At 45.3% G+C, this 23,553-nt stretch overlaps 1 protein-coding gene across 8 annotated transcripts in view; it reads right to left on the bottom strand.

The window, feature by feature from the left end:
* Positions 1–23,553, bottom strand: part of arhgap23a (Rho GTPase activating protein 23a) — a 60,619-nt gene that overhangs the window by 3,986 nt on the left and 33,080 nt on the right. For 2 of the 8 annotated variants that reach the window (XM_029438718.1, XM_029438710.1), the window contains exons 2-23: positions 20,649–20,852; positions 18,020–18,044; positions 17,561–17,653; positions 16,451–16,529; positions 15,244–15,304; positions 11,812–13,438; positions 7,766–7,921; positions 6,679–6,790; positions 6,534–6,573; positions 5,436–5,573; positions 5,046–5,354; positions 4,900–4,961; positions 4,671–4,789; positions 4,246–4,364; positions 4,001–4,153; positions 3,767–3,845; positions 3,584–3,657; positions 3,365–3,454; positions 2,970–3,095; positions 2,829–2,870; positions 2,458–2,551; positions 169–200 (exon numbers count right to left, since the gene is read on the bottom strand). In XM_029438718.1, coding sequence (XP_029294578.1) covers positions 169–200; positions 2,458–2,551; positions 2,829–2,870; positions 2,970–3,095; positions 3,365–3,454; positions 3,584–3,657; positions 3,767–3,845; positions 4,001–4,153; positions 4,246–4,364; positions 4,671–4,789; positions 4,900–4,961; positions 5,046–5,354; positions 5,436–5,573; positions 6,534–6,573; positions 6,679–6,790; positions 7,766–7,921; positions 11,812–13,438; positions 15,244–15,304; positions 16,451–16,529; positions 17,561–17,653; positions 18,020–18,044; positions 20,649–20,852 — 3,834 coding nt within the window. Of the gene's footprint in view, positions 1–168; positions 201–2,457; positions 2,552–2,828; positions 2,871–2,969; positions 3,096–3,364; positions 3,455–3,583; positions 3,658–3,766; positions 3,846–4,000; positions 4,154–4,245; positions 4,365–4,670; positions 4,790–4,899; positions 4,962–5,045; positions 5,355–5,435; positions 5,574–6,533; positions 6,574–6,678; positions 6,794–7,765; positions 7,922–11,811; positions 13,439–15,243; positions 15,305–16,450; positions 16,530–17,560; positions 17,654–18,019; positions 18,045–20,648; positions 20,853–23,553 lie in introns of all 8 variants that reach the window. The other 6 variants (XM_029438711.1, XM_029438713.1, XM_029438712.1 and 3 more) reach the window with 6 other exon arrangements.

Below are 23,553 nucleotides of genomic sequence, written 5' to 3'. Positions count from 1 at the left end.
ATACTTGTTATTTTATATTTCATATGCTTCATATTATATGTGTTGTGTTTATTCCTTTTTATGGCACTCAAACCATTAACCTACTGCGGTCCGACAACATCTGACTGTATGAGTATGAGTGATATAAGAACAACTGGAGTAACCTTGTAACACGTAAAGAGATGTTACCTTTGATTTAGCTGAGTCACTGTTGGTTGAGTCTGGGGATAAAAGAAACACACCAGTGGGTCAGAACCATTGACGTTAACAAAAGGTCACAACAGTCAAGGTGGAGGACACGGAGGAGGTTGGTGTTCAAAGGATAAATCCACAATGAGTCACAGGAAACTGCTAAAGCATGTTGCACTTCCGTCAACACTTCATCACAGCGAGTGTTACCCATCAGCTGTTAACGGGAAAACAACTGCTGTGACATCACAACATGCGTGAAAGTATTTAGCAGTTTTCTTCCTGACTGTAAGAAATATGAATTACAAAGATATGTTCTTCGGTTTAATTTTCCTCTGTGCCCTCTGGCCTTGACGAACCCCAGCACAAAGACACGGATGTACACACGTGGAGGAGAAACAATGATTGGGGAAGCAGGGTTTGGTGTTTGAGGCATTAGGAAACCACGGCACACACCGATGACACCACCGAAAAACACTGATGGCAATCAATCAGTGAAAGAAGCGTTGGGAGGCGTGAAGGCAGAAAGTCGAGTGTATGAAAAGAAACACATTCCCTCACAAACACACCAAGGCAGGAAAACAGCTGTTTTTGTATTTCACAAAGTGCAGGAATCCAAATCAGTGGAGTTTAAGTGGCTCGAGAATCGTTTCTCATGTACCAACAAAAGTAATAGTAAACATACATTCAGAGTGGCTCTGTGGTGGAAGTGTAAACATTCATCTGCGCTCTTTATATCCTGCGTGCACCAGAAGATCTGCAGCACCTCAGTACTTAATGTAGAATGGTTGCTTGACACATGTTTTGCCTTTAGTAAATATTAGCCTCCTGCTAATTGGATATTGCAGTCGTAGTACATATTCAGTACACACTCTGATTTATTGTTCAGCCCTATTCTGAATCACAGAGGGAGTCCAGCGATTCTCTTGTATTACATTTACTCCACATTACTTGTTTTTCTGCACACACGTGTGTGTAAAGTTTCGATCTGTTCTTAATTGCATCTCCGTTTGTTGGTGAGTTTACTTCAAATATTACCCTCAATTTCTATTTTTATTGTTGCTGCTTTTGTGTTTTACTGCATGTATGAGTTTTTAGAAAGGTGCTATATACTAATACAGTTATTATTATTATTATTATGGAACATTTTGTAATCCAAATTTAGATTTTTAAAACCTGTTGAGGCAAATTTGTACTTTGATTTTGGGCAATATAAAAGGACTTGACTTCTTGAACTATTTAATGTTTGCTTATGACCTGAACAATTCTGCTTTTAGTTTGGAAGTGATACAAAAGTAAGAAAGTTTTGGACAATAGATCAGATTAAAAGATGCATCTCTGATGTCAACTGGCGCCACCTAGAGTCCCGTTGGGGCTAAGCCTGGGGTTAGGAGCCTGATGATCGGACTACACTGACACAGTGGAGCACAGTGCTTGACAACGAGATCAATAGTGAGAGGGTTGTCTCAGTGACAGACCACAGTTTACACTCCAGTGTGACATACAGCAGCTTTAACAGGCAGAGAGCATCCAGTCAGCTGTTAATTCATTAGTCAGACTGAAGTGACAGGTTCTTACAGAGACCTCCGTCTGACACCGAGGGGAGACCCTGACTTTAAGGAGGGTAATGGAGACCATGGAGACACAAACCATCACCAACTCTAACAGTATCTCTCACCCACACAAACACACATTATTTCACTTTCACAATATGATGCACAGACTCGGTTGCACACACACACACACACACGCACACACACGCACACACAAGTATTGCCAGGGGAGTTCCCATCCTACCGCAGTGGCTGCTCCACAGGCTCAGCTAAGAGAAGGAAATGCAGAAACGTACAGAGAAAGTGAAAGATGAGCAACGCTGAGGGGAAAAAAGAGGTCAGCAGAAAAGAGAGAAGTGTAGGCAAACTATCAAACACAGAAACACTGCGAGTGCTAACGGATGTAAGACTTTCATTTCGTATGCTGCCTTCCTGTTCAGTAGGAAAGTGGGGAATTCTAGCTTTAAACTGGGAACTTCAGAGGAATCTGACGTCATGTCGACGCTTAGTTTGATAGATTCTTGAGAATTAAGACTCAATACAGCAAAAATATCCGTGATAAGATCTGAAGGCTGGAGCACACGTATTGTAATGATGACGCACTCGTGGGGAATTCCCTACTTCCAGCTTTAGACGGAAAGCAGCATTCATTTTAGATTTTTGATTACAGCTTCCCGAATGCTATTGGTCGACTTGGTAACACCTAGCAGTGATTGGCTATGAGCAGCGTGCTCACCTGAGGCCTCCCCGAGCAGACCGGTCCTGCCGATGTTGGACAGCAGGTGGTCGATGTTGGGGGCTGGCTGCACATCCTGTGTTTCCACCGGCGTCTGGATGGAAGGGACAGAAAAAACAAATATTGAATTGAATAGTTTTTTTTAAAAAGGGGAAGTAATCCCCCTGGTGGCAGAAAGTAATATTTCATAACTTGAGTTCAAATAGAGATTCTGAGCTGTTACTCAGTTATTTCACACCAACTTGAAAACATTCCCAGATGATGAAGTCCCACACCACACACTGCACATTATCAGCTGCATCTTTATATTATTATCTCTGTAGTGTATTAGGATTTACAATGTGTAAGTGTAAATAAACCTTTAAACATACCTTTTCATCCTTGTCTTGCTCTTCAGCGAAAAACCAGTTGCACTACGAGATTTGACATGAAGAAAGAAATATTTAGCATGAACACGAGTCATGTGTGTGTGTGTGTGTGTGTGTGTGTGTGTAAGTTGTTGCATCTCTCACGTGCTGGATGAGCGTCTCGACTATCTTGTAGCGGTCAGGCATGTGTGTGACCATATCTTTCATGTTGTCCTCGGACGTCCGGACCAGAGTCGGCCCGAACACCAGAGCGAGGTTACGGGGCTCCATCTACACGCGGAAAACGAGAGACGTTAATACCACGGACATCACAGCGATACAGGATTATACGTGTTATTACATGCACAAGCTCTCTTTAATACAGCGCTGTATTATAGGTTAAACATAATTACATTACAGAGCCATCGTGCATAATGTTGCACCTCCTCACTAACGTGTGTGTGTGTGTGTGTGTGTGTGTTTTCTTTCTTGTAAATCTACCATTTTAATCTTTTACCTACAGCGACCCGAACACACCGTCGTACTGTTGTTTCACACACCTTGTTTTTATCGGAGTTGTCGGCTACAGTCTTCAGGTGAACAACCAGGAACTTCAGAGTGTCGTAATAATAATCCGGGAGGTCTCTGATCTGCGAATGACAAACAAGAGGAATTAAAATGCTGATGAACCTGTTGGACCGGCCAGACCTCTGCTATACACACCAACGCAAAGTAAACTATTCCCTTCAAATTCAGAATGAACGCAGACACATACGCACCAGTTTATTCATGGTTTTTAGTCTCTCTGACGCACTGTCCATCCGATTGGCGTCGATGAAGTCGTTGTACTTGTCTGTAAAGATATTTAAAACATGTTACAATACATGTTCTGGTTTGATATCAATGCCTGGCAGTGTGAGGTATGTGTGTGCACGGTTTGTCGTGACATGTTTTGGACTCACCGTTGGTGAAGAGCGGCTCTGGAAGTTTCCTAAAGAAGGATTTGAGTAAACTGCTGACAACATTGAGGTCTTGCCACTTCTGTTAACAGCAAAAGAAACAGACAGGAGTCAGTGGTGACCTTCTGCATCTAACGACACAGTGTTGTTGAGTAAAGTGGAACGCAAACTGCCAGCTAAACAGTTTGAAGTGGCTTTTCTAATAGTAAATGTACAGGTGTATTTGCACTCCCTCACCTCCTCTGCAGGGTTGATTTCGACGCCCTTGTTGAGCTGATCCTGAAGCATCGACACCATCGCGTTGTTCCCGGGGACTCTGTAGATTCCCGTGTACTCCAGACCCATCTCCTCCACCAGGCCGCAGCAGATCTCCACGATCAACGGGATGAACTAAGACGCACACAGACAGAATGTCATCACAAATAACACCTTCGGTAGAGAAATCTGTTTCATTGCATTCAGGTACGACAGATGAGGCTAACCTTGTTATTCACACCCGGCTGACAATCCTCCAACCTCACGCCGAACGCTTTAGGCCCGGACTTCTTTGTCTTCTTCATGATGTTGATTCCCCATGGAGACTTCGGAGGACCGCTATCTTCTAAAGACAGGTGGAACAAAACCTTAACACTTCCCTGGACACACAGCCTCAGAATGTTCTTCCTGCTTTACCCAGGTCTTATATTAAAAGGCTCTCATCTAAGTCAGGAACATCTGCAGAGATATTGCTTAAAAAGGACGTCAACTTATATCTGAGCAAATATGTAACGTGCAGATTGTAACGTAAAACACATTGTTTCTAGAAGACGGGTCAAAGAATCACAAATAGTACAATCACAAGGGAATATAGCTTAAATAATAATAATGAAAATGAGTAGTGAGTCCACACAGCGGGTTTGACACTGACCTTTGCCATCTGGTTTGGGGGAGCGCGGTGCCCCCGCAGCGTTTTCAGCCTTGGTGAGCAGGAAGGGAGGCTTCATGCGGGGCATCCTGGGAGAGGAGTCGGGCTTGCTGCCTGTTGGACTGCAGGGGGAGACAGAGAGACGGGTTTAATTCAAGCTGTCAGTCCTGACGACAGATGAGTGCAGTAAATGGAAGCTTCATTACGCTGTTATTATTATTAGATGACTCACCTCTGTTTCCTGTAATCATTCAGTTTCTTATTGATGAGGGCCTGTCTGGAGAAGCCGAGCTCCTGCAACGAACAAACACACCTGCGTTAAAACTACACAGTCACAGTGGAGGTTAAAGTCCGGCAGGTGAAGGTGCGACCTCTGACCTCGCTGTCTGTCTTGCTGTTCTCCCTGATGACCTTTATCCAGTCCAGCATGTCCTCCCGGTCCTCCGCCTGCAGCAGGTACTCGCAGAAGTCCTGTGTGGTCAGCCGCACGGCGTGCTTCCGTTTGGTCTCACTGTACGCGATGTCCACCAAGCAGCCCCGGATGCTGATTGGCTGCTCGTCCTCGGCCGCACCTCCGATCGTGGCCCCACGGAGCACCGCCTCCCTCTTGTCCTTGTAGAGGAACAGCGAATGGGAGCGAAACACAGAATAGACTCGCTTCCACGGACGCATGCCGCTGCCCACCTTCTGCGAAGGAAAGATGAGATGTGAGTGTTTGTTTGTTTTCAATGCTTTTTCTGCAATCAGTTATCAGCTTGCTGAGCCCACCTTGCCCTTCTCTGTGAGGATTTGTTTGAAGTGCAGCCATCCTTCTCGCCGTACGTCGCTGTAAGTGATGTTCCCCAGCTCTGAGGTGGAGTGGCGTTTAGATCGAACCTCCTCTGCCGTCCCAAGGTTGTCCAGAGACTGAAACACAAACAGGGAAATGTTCAGAATGTTTGTTGATGCTTTAAAGCCTCCTGGTGTTGTATATTAACATTCTCTACAAACACTAAACGTGCATCTGGTCCTTGTGCATAAATCTATGTTATGTCTGTCGTCGGTATATTTTGCCATAATTTGAGACTTCTCCTCTTGCAACATTACATCATGTTGCAACTGATGCATCAATAGCTGAGGCAGCAACTATCTCTCTGCCTCTTTGTACTGTAAGTTGCCAAATGCTGCCTTTAAAAATGATTCCTGACACAGCTGTATTAGAGCTGACACAGACTGAATAAGTCTCACTTGAGTAGCTACATTGTTTTGATTCAAGTTTAAAGCACCTTAACGGCAAACATGTAAATATCTATTACACTGTCTGATGTGCAAAAGGCAAAGAGAGACCAGAAGATAAACACGAGTGACTGGAAAAGGAAAGAATATGTAAAAAATAACACATTTTCCACACACACACCTGTGCTTCATGCAATATACTGAGCAGTGTTGCTGCTACAGCCTCACTCTATTGTTAGAAATCATAAATGTACCAGTATAGCCGACATTACTGAGTCAGTGGAGTGACTTTATGACTCACCAGTACTTGTGCTGCGGTTACACTAAATGTTAGCCCATCACAGGGAAACATTTCAACAGTTTTATGACAAAAGCAAAAGTAATTTTGACTCTCAACTTCCAAGGTGAAGAGGAAATGAAGAGAAATTCAATGTACCATCATCTTGTAACTGTGGCACAGGCTCACGTAAACCTCGAAACATCAGGAAGCATTTATGTGGATCACTTACTGTAGGTGCTTCTTTTTTACGATTGTGATTGAACATAGCCACTGTTTATATAAAAAGTCTTAAAATGAACTTTATAAGCCTTTATTTGTTAACTGCCTACAAGTCGATAAAAGTTAGAAGAATCAAAAGTTGAAGAACTCACCCCGTCTGTGAAGAAACTCTTCACTCTCTTTGGTAGCCTCCTGTGAAGCACAACAACACAACAAGACTGTCAAAAATGCCTCACTGCACATGTATAAAATAAAATGCCTGCTGTTTTAAATCCCAGCCAGCCGGACGGTACTCACGAGAAGACTCGGCCTTCCTCTCTGAACGTGTTGAGTCCTTCGTCACATGACTTGGAGCGCTCGGTGGTGATGGCTAGAACATAGGAGGAACGGCGACCGGATTTAATACTGCCTGCTCGATGAGAGGATGAATGAGCAGAGAGAGAAAGAGAAACAAAGAGAGAGAGACAGACAGAAAGACAGAATGTTGATGTAATGCCAATCACCAGAGGGGACGGTGTTGGATTAGGAGAGGGGATAGTGGGGGAGGAAGCGGGAGGAGGTTCTCGGGTTTGAGTGGCGTGGTTGGATGGTGCGGCGGGGAGATGAGCTGGTGGGTTGGATTAAATCAACTCTGATCACTTTTCTCACCACTGGCATGCAGGTGTAGCCTCCGTAAACATAAACTGACATGCATTTGTTTAAACGAACATATCATGCATCAAGTCTAAATGTGTCACATCTGAAACACACTGACTGTTTTAGGCTTCGTGCGAAGCTTCAAAAACAACCAAACTAATTCCGAACAAACATGTTTGTACGGTTTTCTTTAAGACAAACGTGCAATCTACAAATACGGCATGCACATATGTTACAGCACCAGCTAAAAACCTCCTCTTTGCAAGGATCCATGTCTGTTATTGAGCCTCGAATGTCTTGTTTTGAAGTGCAGTTAGAATATTTCAACACGTTTCCAATAAAAATCATAGCAAGAATTATATCATAAAGTCAGTATCATAAAATAAAACAGCATTATCTGTTATCTGTCAAACTGCTGAACTACAAACTACAAAGATTTACATTCGATTCTGGAGAATTCTTCAAACAATTTGAATTAGAAACTGCAAATGTTTCCACTTCATTTGAGGAAACAAGACTTTTAAGACTCAGTAATAGGCAAAGATACTTTGAAAATAAAAAACCCTTACACCCTCTTGAAATGTTTAACGTCGTCAACAACCAACCAGGAGGGTTTTAAAATCTCATGCATGATCAATCCCTCTCTGAAGTAAGAAGACGGATCATCAACCACAAATAAGTTTACTTTTCAGCTGCATGCAGTGGGGAGGAAGGGAGGGAGGAAGGGAGGGAGGAAGGGGGCACTCACTGCAGTCGTGTGAGAAGAGCCTAGTGAGGGGGAAGGTGAATGTGGGGGAGGCGGGGCTGGTGACCACGGCGGGCGCCGAATTCATGCCGCTTGACACCACGGAGGACGCCGGTACGTGGCGGGCGCGCAAATCAGCGCCGGGGCTGGTCGGCTCATCTGTTGGGAGGGTCGAGGAGGAGGGGAGCAGAAAGGAAGGGGGGGGGTAGGGTTAGGTGTTAGAGAAACATGTCAGAAGGGAATAAGAAGGAAAGTAAAAGGGGTTAGATTAGGATGTGGTAAAGGATAGGTTCGTAAGGGAGAGGAACGACGAGGAACCGCACAGGTTACCGTCAGAGGTACAATTCATTTCACAGTTTCCATTTCCTTGATCTCATTTTGACATTTTTCCAACTGCACAATCAACGCACACAACAATCATACAGATTCCTGTCAGATGTACGCAGAACACAAACACAAGAATCTACGCTCATTTACAAATCCACTAAAGCAACTAAAGGCTGACAGTCTGCGGAGCTTTCTCAGGGAAGAAAAACATACAAATGCAACCAAAATAAGCAAATAGTTTACAGATAGTACCTGCGTCTCCCATTGCCATAGGAAGAGCTATTCAGCTGCTAACAGAGTGGGGGTTTGGAACAGAGATTTGACATTTACTGGCTCCAGGTTTCAGTTCTTTATGAAATCTAAAGAAGTGTGTGATGTGACACATGTGAGGATACGTACAAGAGAAAATGTCACCACCCGAACGAGGACAAACGAGTATTGTGGGTAATTGAATGTTGATATTTTGTTTGTTTTTACAGCTTCAGCTTCAAGAAAGCAAATACAGTAAAGCAGTTTTATAGGTCAGACCGGCTGCAAGTCTTTAACGGGTTCAGCGGATGCAAAGGGATATGAAACCGCAACACGTCCTCCCCTACACTCGCACTTCCTGATTGAAGGGAAGATTAGAGACCGTCCCAATATTTGCATAAAGTGAGGAGAAGCTGCCGGTGACATTTTAAACTGAATCGCTGCAAGGCCTCAGTGTGTTCTCTGAGGGAACTACAGAGGGCAGCACAGCCTCTGAGATCCACCCCACAGACCACAAAGCCAAATTCTTGCGTGCGTTTCATCTCAGTCCTGCTCTGATTTCCTTTTTTCCAACCTCTCTGTCCTTACAACTTCCTACAATCATCCCTCATCCTTCACCTTTCTTTATGTCTCTCTTTCCCTCTGGCTGTCCTCCATCGTCCACCCTTTCTGTTCTATTCTTCACTCCTGTGCATACTAGAGTCCGACATCAGGCGGAAAACATTTCCAAATCTGGGATGAGGAATCTGCCTGTTTACAGCGCTGCCCAGAAATAGCCGGGCTGTGGGTTTAACAAAGGCCGTCATTAACAGGCAGCCAGAGAGTGAGCTCAGAGCCACGACACAGAGACAGACCAGCAGAGGGGAGCAGCATACTGCAGCCCCAACTCGACAGGATATCCCACATCATACATGGAGCTCAGGGAATGCACAAGGAAGAGAGGTGAAGAAAGAAGAGAGAGCAATACTGACAAAATGCACCGTATCTCTGTGTTTGTTGATTATTACTTTTTCAGATTACATGCCAAGGGTACAAGTTAAGGGATGAGTAAATTCTTTTGCCTTTTAAATGTCCTTACCAAGCATAAAGCAAGGCTGTCTTTACTTACAGTTGTTGGAGTTAAATCAGTAAAAGTCAGACGCAAGAAGCAACTAACAATTATTCTGATGATTATTTTCTCCAATCACAATTTAACATTTGGTAAATAAAACGTCAGGAAAAAGTTCAAATGCAAATCAAAATTTCCTGATCAATCGATTATTAAAGTTGTGCGTTCTGTGTGTATGACCAACTTATCGATGAATCCGATAACTGCTTCAGATTTATAAACAAGACTATAAATGTGACCCAGCATTAGACGGCAACTTGTGCAACTTTTTCTATACTTGGTGCTGCGGCAGCATTGTGGTCGGTACAAACCCTGAGCGAGTTAAATAGAGAGAAGAAACCAGGAATCTAGAAAAAGAGACAGAGGGGTCGAGAGGCCGGGTGGAAGCAGGACAGAAGGTCCTGGTCTGTTGTGTCCAGGGTCTAGCTAGTAAAGATAGACATAGACTGAACCTCCTCACACCCACACAAACCTCTTCATCTTCCACAGCAGCACAATAGCTGCATTGAAGGCGGGAGACGAGAGTATGGGCCCCTACTGTTCCCCACAAGGTCCGCCACAAAAACCTCCTGGTAATTTACAGCTTAGATTCATGTTGAAAGACTCCAAGTGGTACAGAGTAAAATACTGCATCTGTAGACTTTCCTTGTTTTATTCACATTGTATGAGCTGTAAAGTAAAAACATTTTCTATATACTTACTGGACGTCGTATAAAACATATTTGCCGTCAGACACAGCCTGCCTTTGTGCTCTCTACCTCACAGACATCCGTGCTTTGCAGACAAGAATGACAACAGCCTATTAAATGTTCCCAAACAGTCCCAGATCATATCAGCATCTCTGTCAGAGAGATAAAGAGATGGAGAAAGGCAGAGAGGCAGAAAAGAGAAGAAAGCTACATTCTTGTCTATGGGGAGAAACTAGCCTAGTTTCAGTTTATGACCATTAAACGTGTCCCGGCCTGCAGCTCCGACTGCCTGGTTTCGTTAAATTCTCGTGAAGGTACGAGGCAAGAATGTGCTCTGACAGAAGGACTGAGACAGCGGCAGTGAGGTGCCTCCTGGTTTTGCCAATTCCTCCGGATCTTCTCTCTTTAAATGACCTTTTCTGGCCAAGCAAGTCTTGGCTCAAATATCGACAGTCAATCTACGTTGGGTCAAAGCGCCCTAGTAAGCTGATTTGAATCTATTAGGCCTTATGGTAAGCAGCGGTTGTTTTCCTCAGGCTGTGACAGGGTGACAGAGGCACGGCTCGCCTGACCGACTAACTTCGTTTGCGTATGGTTTGACTTAATGGCTGCTCTACATGTCAAGTGATACAAGCCAACATGAAGGCCGCGGAGCCCCTTCTCTGTGAGTCTTTACAGAGCAGGGAACAAGCCGGGACATGACCACAATCACCTCCCACTGACATCAACATATGTAGGCCATAACTACCGTGCATATTCATGTACACAACCTCACATAGACGCAGAACTGCACATCCTGCATACACAGAAGCTTTTACAGACGTACTCTGTTTTATAAACGTCGCACTTTCTAAATGTATAAATCCAAACTTGCAATACTTCAAATGGAACAAGGCTACAAGTCTACAGCCATGCTTAGCTGCTCTGTGAGGCAGTGCTCCGGCACAGTGGTGCTTTACGCTAAAGGCTAACACTAGCATGGCAATGTGCTCCCAATGACGATGCTAACATGCTGAAGTTTCGCAGGAATAATGTTTACCTTGGTAATCATCTTAGTTTAGCATGTAAGCATGCTAACGTTTGCTATGAAAACTAATACGGCAACTGAGTACAAGTTCAGAAAAAAAGAAAATGATGACAGGCCGACATACTGAAGGCACTACCCTGCTCACACACACAAACAAACACACACATGCGTTCAGGAAATAATGACTCCACCTCATTTCCTCGACATGGTGAGGTGACTATAGAGACTAGGGGCAGGCAGCAGGATTTGGGAACTCCCATCAAATATGATTCAATCCACTAATACTGTCTGTAAGACTGTGGGAAGTGCCACTATTACCCAATGCAAACATTCATAGACAAACACACACACACACACACAATCACGATGAGAGAATGGAAACTGCATCTGAGAAGAGCCCGGAGCCTCAATGGTCAGACAAGAAGGAAATTAAGGAAATGCACACATTCCCTCAAACTAATAATTCTGTCTGCATTATAGATTTTGCATTTCCTCTCAGTTAAGCTTTCACTAACATTCAATAAACACTCGGCGTGGATTACAATTTATAATGGAAGCGATGAGATCTCAAGGTCAGCTGGAGGTTTTATGAGTGGATTAAGGTGCAAGAGGAGGGACACGGGACGAAGCTCAAACATTCCTTGCTTACCTATGAAGGGGATGGAGGCCAGTGAGTCGTCCTCTATGGGGAGGGGGGCGAGGTTGCCGTTTGGTTTGCGAGGGGCTACATCTCCCTTGGAACCAGGGGCAGGATCCTGGGGATCGGGAGAAAACAAAGAGGGTTCTAGCCCGTCCATGGGCAGCGCGTAGTGAGGGTGACGCATGCCATGGGCGTTCCTCCGCCCGGTGGGAGGTTTCTGCCTCAGCACCACTTCCTGGATCTGTGCCACCTCCACCTGCGCCTCCACTGACCCTCGTTCCCTCTCGTGGTTTGTCGGCCTGTACGCTCTGTCCTGGGATTCGGGAGTGGCGGAGGCAAGGGGGGACGCGGCAGAGGCGGGGAGTGGTGCCGTCGTGCCCTCTGGGGGGCTCGTTTTAGGCGTTGGGTTCCAGTTCATGTGAGGGCCAGAGTACGAAGGGTCCCTGAAAGAGTGGGCTTGTTGCATGATGCGGCCCGTCTTGCGGTAAAAAGAGGGGCTGTAGCTGCGGTAGCCCACCGGCTGGTCGTCCATGCTCTGTCCAGTGGGAAGCCGCCTGCTCTGGGGGGCTGCCTGCTGCGGCTGAGGCTGGGGCTGGGGCTGGGGGTGAGTGTGGGGGTGGTGTTTAGAATGTGACGGTGTGTGTCGGGACATCAGAGGAGCTTGTGCTGTACTGAAATGGCTCACCTGCCTCGTGTAGGTGTCAGTTCTAGGGGGCGGCTGGGGAGCCTGCTGGAGCCATGTCGGCCTCTCAAACCGAGGCGAGACCAGTCCAGCTGCTGGTCGGTCCAGCATCTCTAACGAGCGGCCGTGCCGATCGTACTGGGCCAGCAGGTTTTCAGAGCGTGTCCGGGTATAGTTAGTGGCGGGGTGTCCCGGACCTGGGCCCCCCTCCCAGTCTGCATAGGACCAGTAGGGCTCTCCATGGGGTCCGGGTCCTGACTGCTGCAGTAACATCAGAGTGTCCTGCGAGGCGCTGTGCGGCCAGCCGCCTGTTCGCTGCTGCTGCCTCCTTGAATCGCTGAGCCGGTCCTGAGAGTAGCTGCGGTGGCGGGTCTGCATGCTGCGTCCTGGGCGCTCGGGAACCTGGTTGTGGTACCAGTCAGAGAGCGCCTGTTGGCAGCGCTCAGTACGACCATGGCTGAGCTGGGGCGGTGGAGAGCTCGTCCAGGCTGAGCTGGACTTGCGTGGCGAAGCTTGAGAGGAGCTGGCAGCGTGGTGGTTTGGGTAGTGGACTTGCAGCGGGCTGGACAAAGGGCCTGATGAGGAAGAGGAAGAGTAGGAGCGCCCCCTGGTCTGGCCCTGAGGCTGCTGGCTGGTCATACCGTACTGGATCTCCTCTGTGCGGTGGGCCGGGCTGCTGTGACCCACGCCGCCTGGCTCACCTGCACGCCCTTCCTGCCAGCTGGCGGGGCTGCCCACAGCAGAGCGGTTGTCCAGGGGGGAAGAGGGGCTGGAAGAGCCTGGCCAGCGACTCCAGTTATCCAGCTGGTTCTGGCCCATGGAGCCAGACAGAGGGGCTCCAGCGGGGGGCGTGGCCTTGGTGTGCGGGTAACAGAGGGGAGGCGGTGGTGGGAGGTACTCAGCTCCCCCTGAGTAGGGTTCGTTGCCTGTCAGGTAGGCATCCTGGGAGTAAGCCTGGGAGAGGGAGGGAAGGACGGAAGATTTAAAACATGACAAGATGAACGCTTGAAGAAAAGGTGAGTGTGTGAGGCAGTGGCGACCTTAAGTCATGTGCTCTTACGGTAAACAAGTTTGACGGCAACACAGACCATAACTCTGAAAGACAATTCATTCCGCTGTACATTACACAATCAGCTCAACCCCGTCGCCACAGTTTGTCCCCTGGGCCTCAGCTCTCAACACAAACACATGCTAGCTAGCAAACAGCATGAACTGCCTTGAGCAAAAGCTACGACACTCACTGAAACAGCAGCCATCTGCAAATGTCCCTGGCAATGTTGTGTATACACACATACCGGATATATATCCACACTGCGCAGCTTTAAGACTATCCATAGGAAATACTGTCGCTTTTGTAGGTACTCAAAATCCCACCAAAAAGAAAATAGGAGATAAACTGGGACACCTTACTTCACAACATGAGAGGCAGGCTCTGTTAAAAACATCTTTTTAACTCGCACCACGTCTTACAATGTGCGCGTTTCACATGGAGTCCCACATGCTGTTTTTAAATGACCTTTTGTGACTTTAAATGTCTTTTTACAAGCTGATTAAAATGACCTTTTATGCATTTGTAATTTCTTTTCGTTAGTAGTTTAAATGGCTTGCTCTCTCTGCAACGCGGAGCACTTTATATTGACCTGTAATTCCTTTTAACATGTAAAGTACTTTGAGCTGCATATATGAAAGGTGCTACACAAATAAAGTTTATTCTTATCATCATCATCATCATCATCATTAGCACCAGAAGAACAAAAACACACCAAATCTCTTTTCCACTCTGATTAAGTAAAGTTAAATCAAACAGATAGTTAGACAATGTTTTGTTTTACCTACACCGGCCAACAGAATCCAGAATCTTTCCTCAGGTTGCGTGTTAAGCTTGTGTTCACCAGAAACACACACAGAGGACGAGGCAGCAGTCTGATCCTTACCAACGTCCTGCTGCTCAAACCTGCACTTCTTCTCCCAGAAATATTCAATCTCTTGCTTATTTTTCTATTACTTTCTTTTCGTAAGTTTTCTGTCTGTTGTTCCTTTTTTTTTTCTCCTCTGTCGGATCCTTCCTCTCTCCTCCCTCTCATTCCCTGCCTTACTCCACCCTGTGGGAGTGTGGAAGGAGGCGCAGCTCTGGTGATGTCATGCAAGGAATGCAGCAGATACAGGCGTAGCAGTGAGTGAGGGGAGGAGTGTGAGGACAGAGGAGTGGGTTTATAATGTTAAGACATGGCAGCTATGTGTGAATGGAGAACAGAGTTGTTGGGCTCTATCGGCACGATGTTTCTGCATGTTTGAGAAGAATCGCTGAGATGTGGTGATATCCATTTTGTGTGTTGACATGTTGCTCCAGGTTAAGGGGAGGGGCGAGGGATGATGCATGTCTGATCATGTGAGCGACCTGTGGAGCGACAAAAATGTGTTGTACAGTATATGGGTGTGTGAACGAGCACGGAGCTGTTTTTGTTTTTTTTCAAACGTAAGCTCCGACAGTCAGGATACCAGTGGCTTTTAATGAATGCGTGTTGTAATCCAAACACAGAGCGCAGAGCCTCTGAGTCACGGCAGCCATTCGAACAAAATCTCTTCATTCTTCGACAATGACGGGGAGAATCCAGGTTAAACGCCGCACACGAGCACGACATTATATTCCTGCAGTGTCCTGATCAGTTTGCTTGCCAAGCCATGTATCTAAGTGAGTAATGCACAGTATGTGTGGGTTAGTTTGTTTAGAGAAGGTGCGTGAAAAATCCCATACTCACACTTACCAACTGAAGCACGTCTTCATCTTTTGGCATAATGGAGAGCTCCAACACAGTTTCACTGTAAGACAAGGGAGGAAGAAGAGGGAAGCATTGGGCAGAACGAAGACAAACGAGACGTAGAGCTGAAGAACAAGTTCCCATCTAATATCCCGCTCGATACAAAGTGAAGACGCAGGAATAGAAAAATGTTTAGCACAAAAATCTGTATCAATTCTCCATTTACAGAAGGTTTAACTAAGATAAAGCATCAACAGCTTCGGTCCTGCAGACAGCAGCTGGGGATCGACTTCATAGAGTGGATCGGGTATCGGTCATATGCAACCGCTCCGCATTGAATACACTTACAAAGTCAATGTCATTATAAAATTCACTATCATTTACATTAAGTACTACAGCAGACCTCATGTTACTTACAAAACAATATTCTCTAATGAGTTCCACGCTCTGAGGTGTACAGAGCTTTTTATTTGGGAAAAAGTGAGCAATGGTATCGCATGTTGGAGTCTGTATGCATGAATTAAATGTATAATAATAATATATATATATAAGTATAAAATTAAATAATTATTATAAAGTAATAATACAAATAAATTAGGTAAAAATAAACAAGATGAACTATGTTGTAACATTAGTGCACTTCCACGACATACTGAAACTAAATAATATATACATACTGTATATGTACAATAAACGATGAGATCAACTATGTTGTAGTGCATTGCCATAACCTACTGACATTCTTTAGACTATTAAACTATATTCCATATATTCCAGTCAGTAACGCAGGAGAGGCGTGCTCTGGATTTATAAGACAAGGCCAAACGAGAGCATCATTGCGAAACAAAATGTGGCGCAACAATCGTGTTATCTCCAGTAGCTTGTTTGCATAATATTTGGAAGCCAATATCGTAATTGAAAATAACAATTTGATCAATTGCCCAGCCCTACCAGATAAAACGTTACGGTGTTCAGTCCAGTGTCACGTTCCTCTCTGCAGAACCACAGGAACTGTCTTTGAGACCATGTAGAGCATCGTGAGTGTGCAGAGTGCTTCAGGCTACTCTTTTTTTAAAAGACAGACACAACTAATACTAACGACTGATGACATAGAGACTGTATGTAAGTAAGCTTGCAAAGAAAGCAAACAGATGGTTTGCTAGATCAACACACCAGGCTCAGAGTGCTGAAAGGCAGGAGGTCTTACCTGTTCTGAATGAGGGCTATCACCTGCGAGTACGTCTTTCCTAGAACACTCTCTCCATTCACTTTCACCAGCCGATCTCCTGCCAGACGCAGAATATGATCATATTACACAAAACATTTGGCTGTATGTTGATCTCTGAGCTCTCAAGCTGGTGCAGACCTCCTGGCAAGAGACATGCAGGGACCAAGGCAGCGACCAACACTCGAAAAAAGTTGCATTTCAATTCACTACAAAATCCTTTTTCAATATTAAAAATGATCTAGACCCGACACGTGGGGCCTATATTTTCTGTTCAAACAGGAAGAGAGGCAGGAAGTAGATCAGGTTTTACACTTCGTTTTATGTTTATTTCCAATATTCATCACATGAGATGAGAAAAAGTATTATTTTATAATGATCCAATCTTGGCTCACCACCACAAACAAATTAATAAATAACTTTATTGAGAAGATTATTTGTGATACATCGAAATAACTTAAGTTATGTAAAATAAAATCATATTTTTAAAACCTTATTATTATATATATATATTTTTAAATCAGGTTTTAGGAGGTTAGGCTTCTAAAAAAATGCTCAAATTAAAAAATCTTTCAAACCATCAGTAATTTGTCCCCACATTAAGAGTCATAAATTGGCAAAGCTGTGGTGTCAGGGCACCAGCACAGCTTTGTGAACTGAAAACCTAGAAAAGTCGTTAGATGTTCAAAGTGTTGACGCAGACACGATGACTTCACGCAAGCTGAAACACATACAAAGTGCTCAGAGTGTATGTGTTTGCATGTGACTTTCTGGATGTGACAGCTTGTGTTAAAGCATGCACACTGGAGTACGAGTCTGGTTCTAAAGCAGCAAGACACAACAGGAACACTTCAATAGCTCTGTCACATTCAAACAGACTTGAACATTTGAGTTGTCATACTGGTATCTGGCATCACATGACTCAAAGACGATAAAACACGTCGTTATATAATCTAGTGCTAGTGAGAAGAGGTCTGTTTCTATTCCCGCCTTCCTCTCTGAATCTGCCGCATCACATGACCCAAGCTCTCCCCAACAGATTTCCAATGCAAATCAGGACGTTCATGCTCCTGCACCATGTGTTCCCTTTACCTGTGCACAAGCCCGCCTGGTGGGCCGGACCTTTTTCTCTCACACTCTTCACAAATATGGTGTCCATCGGCTCCAGTCGACCTTTCTGATACCCTGCGTGACAAAAGACAATAAAAAGGAAGTTAAAAGATCAGAGGTTGTACCTGATGAACTGATAAAACATGCTAAATGAATGTAAACTGTTTAGCTTTAGGTTTCTCCCTGTACTTAAAGATGAGAACTTGTGTTTGACTTTCCTGGCCAGGCCTATAATTGTTCATATGTGAACATCTAACTGCAGTTGGACTTGGCTACTTTAGATGCAGTGCTGCATAGTGTCCTGTAGGGGGCGCAGATAGGCTGCAGACTGCAGAGCGGAGGTGACAGGAGGGAATAAATGAGATCCCAGTTCATCACATCATCGTTATCCCACTGTACAATCATTACATTTGTTGCCTGATGAGAAAGAGAGACACTTACCCTTCCCGTTTCCGTTCTCTTCATCCTGCAAAGAACAGAAACTAAATTACTGCTCAAATTCAAGTCAAAATGTATTTATATAGCCCAATGACATCATTCTTAAGGAGTAAATAACTGGAACAGACAAAACTGGAACAATATGAATGTTATATTAATAATTATGGGAACGCAAAGTATAAAGAGGAGGATTTATGGCGCCGGCGGAGATCTGAAAGGTAGGGTCAAACTGTTCCACACGCACATAAAAAGAGTCAAGACGGGAAGTAATGAGAGCATGGAAGGAAGTCTCCAGATCTCCAAAAGAACCAAACCAACAGACTATACCACTAGAAAAACCTTTGAGTTTAATAAAAAGAATCTGTTTTACTCTCATTAAGCTGGAGAACATCTTGGGATATTCAGCATTTGACATTTCGGCAGAAAGAGCAGAATTATTAACACATGCTGGTTAAGGGTTTACATTTTTTAATGTAGGATGCAATTACACTTCTTTAGTAACTTAGGGTTTTTACTTTACAGCATCGACACAAGCAGAAGTGCTTATGCTGAAGACTTGAGGTTTGACCCTAACATGACCAGATTTGCAATGCTGAGTCAATTTCCACTGATCCCAACCCTTTTCACAATTAAAGAAAAGCTCCTGCGTATCTACTCGGTCACAAGTCCGATGTGTGAGCGTGACTAAAGTAGGGAGAACTTCATATCTACACCTCCGCAAACTTCAGAAGAAAACAGAGTTAACCTTTATGTCAGTGAGTGTTAACCACCTTCCACGAATGCTGAGGACTTCCCTGGCATCTCCAGGCAAATATCCAGAGACGGACAGACCAGTTTGTTTTTATGAGCGACACTGAGACTTTCAGGTTGGACCGTCTGCAGGTGCTTGTGATGTCATGTGTCCCAGACTGAAGCAAAAACACACTCGGAGCTGACAGCAGTGGGGATGCTGGTGGTGAGATCGGATAGCTGCAGTTTATCTGATCATGTCCACACACACACACAGACATACACACACACACACACGCACACACACAAAGCTGAGTGGACAGTTTGGGGTTAGGGGCACGGTGGGCTGACTGGTGCCTGGCTTTATGCTCCGCTGAGTGGGCTCATTCCTGGCTCTGCAGACAATGGTGGGGGGTTTAGAGGCATAGAAAGGAGAGCTGCCGACCCCAGAATGGAGCTCCGAGCTGGGGACACTCGACAACTGGAGTAGCCCCAGTCTGAACGCATTGAAGAGAGAGGAAGACAGTGAGAGGTGGGCACAAGACTCTGGGTCAAATACTGTACACCGTGGGTCCACAGCTCGAAGGGAGTATTTACAAACTACTTATCCTAACATTAAACTCAACCAATAATGTAAAGTTTCATCGGGTTTATTGGAAGATATAAAAAACTAATGTAATTTTGCTCATTGAAAGACACATTTAAATTGCAGATGTTTTGGGTGGTAGGTGCATGATTTACCCTGTAATCTGCCAGACGCTATCCGTGTCCATAAAGGGACATTGGTTGAAATCAGCTTTGGCTGTATACATGTGTAGAATATCACAATATCATTGAAGACTCTTGAAGACTTCCAGGACCTGCAGACACCATACAATTAAATAAATTCCCAATTGGGTCATGCACTCGGTAGGTCTCTGATAATTGGGTAATTTGGGAGACATCCACGACGGCCCTTCAGATAAGAACGGGCGGCTCTATGGGTCCGATTGTCCTAAAACACCATGTGACCCTCGAGGCAGAGGAGCAGAGTACAGAACCGGGGCCAAAGGCCGGCTGTGGGCCTATTGTGTGAGGCCGGCCTGGTACGGCCTGACTGCCAGAGAGTGGTACCAGGCTAAGACAACAGATCTCATTCAATCTGTGCTCCCTATCTGCAGCTGCTGGATGGTGGGGTGGTAGAATAATAATAGAAGCCTTGTTTCAGCTGGCTCACCCCACCCCAGCCTCTGTATCCCTCAATTTCACATCTGGAGCCGTTTGCCCCCACACCTCAAAGAGCTAAATAACCACTCACTCACATCGAGGCTCATTCCAAAACACCAGAACAATCCTGAATTCACCAAAGACTAAAAACAAGGCCTCTGAAGTGATGCTGAAAAACAATTAGGAGTTTTCAGTGTGTCTGGCAGGGTACAGAGGTGCTTTTTACATCCTTAAAAATGTGATTTTCCTTCTGTTGTTCTCGCCAATTAACAGCCCGTGTCTTTATTTAGTCTCCAAACCTTGTTCCTCCCTCTTTTAATAACCCTTTTAAAGGCTTGGGCTCTTCAGTGTGTTGTCTCCAATCCACTTGTTCTCTCCTTTTGTCTGAGACTTCATTCTGCCCAGCTCAAGCTCACTGATCCTCGACTCCAGTATGATTGGCTTTATCTCCGAGCTCAAATTGGCTCTGTCCTGGGTTCAGCGAGTTAAACGCAAGGCTTTAGAAAAACCCTTTAAATTCCAGCTAGGATGAAATGGAGACCATGTGTGCTGTAAAAACAAACATGGAAGTTGAAAAGAGAACTTCACGACACTTAACACTAAATTAAAAGCGAGAAAAACACTCGTCCTGTCTATAAGACTGTTTGTATTCAACATAATTCAACATCTTGATACTCGATCTTTCTGTAGGTCTCACCTTGAGGTTGGTGTGCAGGGCGGACTCTGGAGGGTAAACGATGAAGTGGCGTAGCGTGAAACCGAAACCCTGGGAGTTCTTATGGAGGACCAGCGTCCGGGGACCCTTCCATCCCACGCCGACCCCCTCCCTCCCCGGCCGGGTCGCCATCGGCGGCCGAGGGTTGTCGCCGGCTGAGGAGAGACCATCCCTCCGCCCCTTACCCTGTGGACACAGAGAGATTCAGTGAGATTCACAATGATATGTTTAGATGAAAAGTAAAATGGGTTCTTCAAGCAAGGAATATATGTCGCTCTGAGTTTGTCAGAACAATAGTCCATAAACACACCTGGGGGGTCGGCTCTCAAGGAGGGCCAAGTCTAGACCCGACAAAGAGGGGAACCCAGTTTTGACCTTTATCTCGTCACAGGGAGAGAAGGTCCAGGGGGAATTTGAACTCCGAGTGGAGAGTAAAGACAGATTTCCACCCGCTCTCTAAATATCTCATTCCTGAGGCCGAGTCAATAAGCCCGGCTCGCTCAGCTGACAGACACACGTGAGAACTCTCACCCTCATGCTGCTCCGACGACCCACATCTGTCAGTCAAACACAATCACCTGACCAAACAGGAGTGAGGAGGAGGAGGAGGAGGAGGAGGTTTGGTTATCTTCTTCTGCATGTTCACTACCAAACTCTTTTATAAAGCTCATCATACATTTGGGAGACAGCTTAACACTATAATCATCCATGTGTCAGCCCAACCCGTCAATCAATCAAACCCTGCGCCGCGCTAAACCTTCAGCGTTCACAGCGTGTCGAAGCTCACGAGAGCGACGGCATTTTGTAGGAAGCTGTGACTAAATTCCACACAAGTCACTAATGACTGGGTTTAAAAACAACTCTAAACGCATTCTCAAAGTGACTAAATTAAATCTACTCGTAGCTGTCAGCATGCATATTAAATTCACTTTAAATGTCCCACAATGCAATGCACAACGGAAGCATTTTAAACACAAGCCGCAGCTCCAGTGTTGAACTTTGTAAAAAATGTAATTAGTCTTTTTTTTTATGTAAAGCTGAAACAATTAGTCAGAAGATAATTATAAGAAGACAAATCTGAATGAATACAAGCTACAAAACGAGCGCTCAGCCGAAGAGAACATGGACAGACAGCTACGTTTATGGCGCTCTAGGTGCGGCTCGGTATACATGTTTTTCTTGCCAGGCCGGCGTAATTCAGCCAAAATAAAATAGAAGCTCCAGGGTTACAATTAAAAAAAAAGCAAATTAAGTGCCCAAGATAGGCGTGAACGTGCCCTGAAAGGATGAAAAGGTCGGTCTGATTCATGCGTTTGACTTCTTTTGAATAATACTATCATTAAACACCAAACTCCAAAACTTTTTAGTATTTCTTTCAATTCTGTTTGGAGTGAGAATGTGTGTGTGTGTGTGTGTGTGTGTGTGTGTGTGTGTGTGTGTGTGTGTGTGTGTGTGTGTGAGTGTGTGTGTGTTTTAATGTTAGTGAGCCAGAGGTGAACTTGTCTAGACTACAAGCAGCAACCCCCTCGAAAATGTGCACCCCACAGTTTCCCTTCCTGTCCCCCTTCCACACAGACACACACACTTGACCTGACAGGCCTGTAACGCGGCCACACAACAACAGGAAGTGGCAGGCTGGAGGCAGGAAGTGTGGTAGCGTTGCGGGGCCGGCATAAACAGTCGCTTCTATAAAAGAAACCTCTCGGAGATCTTGCGCTCTCCATCTTGGAGGCACTTCCACTCGTTCACTCCTCTTTATCCTTCCTTCCATGTTTTCTTTAAATCGCCTCTCCTCCCTTCCACCTCTTGTTCCTTTCTCACCGCATGCTTTCGTGTGATGGAAACTCCGGCAGCGTGGACTTACACCACACATCTACTGTGTTCCTCCTCCACTTAAAATGTCCAACAAGGAAAAAAACAAGTTTGGACGTTCAGATTTCTTTATGAAATACGTTTGCATGTTGGAGAAAATGTGATCTCTTCATCTCGTACAAATAAACATTTCTTCAAAGCATACTCTGAAGTACATATGAAGTACATATTTGGCAGATTAAGATACATAAATCCTTGTGATGCCCAAAGCCCGATCTTTAGTCTGGCAGTCTAAACAATGTAAATGATCCTCTGCTATTTCTTTTCAAAGGACGCGAGTGTTGAGGCCTTTTATGTGGCTTGAGAGGAGCATAAAGAAGTGCGTGAGGAAGGAGGAACGCTTTGGGCGTCAAATAAAAATGATAAAGAAAAAGAGGAAATAAAAAAAAAAAAGGAAATAAAAGAGCAAGAGGGTGAAAAGGAGGAAGAGACGAAGTGAATTCCTCAGAGGGAGCGGTTTGGCCTGGACAAGTCGGAGCACACACTGTAACTGGCAGAGGAGGGGAGGGAGCACAGGGAGAGTGAATGAGAGGAGAAGGATGAGGAGGATGAAGAGGAGGAGTATCGGGCCCCAGCGAGGGACAGGCTCCAGCACGCCGGTTTCGACCGCATGGCCCCTCCCGGCGCTGAGAATACCAAACCCTGTGATTACCCAAAACACACAGGGTCTGACTGGGTCTCTGAGCCAGCACTGTTTCCCACTCGGCTGCTCTGGACTGTGTGAGATGTCTCTGCTCGGATATTCTACCAAATCTACAGTTCACCGTTTTGCCCTGATGACAGAAAAGAAATCCTCTCTCGTACCGGTCACCTTGACACGACGTCCTCGCTTCACACAAAAGCAAAAACTTGCCGACATGCTCGGGCCTCTCCAAACACTCAGTCCAACCAACAACACACTTGGGACATTTTTTCCTGTGGTTTTTAAGTCTAAACTTGACTCCCCATGCAGGCTTAGGGCACAGAAAAAGGGAAACCTCACTGTTGTTATGCTGAGAAACGAAGACATTTGGTA

This window comes from Cottoperca gobio, chromosome 8 (assembly GCF_900634415.1).
Source record: "Cottoperca gobio chromosome 8, fCotGob3.1, whole genome shotgun sequence".
Lineage (NCBI taxonomy): Eukaryota > Metazoa > Chordata > Actinopteri > Perciformes > Bovichtidae > Cottoperca > Cottoperca gobio.
Note: the sequence above shows the minus strand (reverse complement) of the source record. Positions and strands in the feature narration are given on the sequence as shown.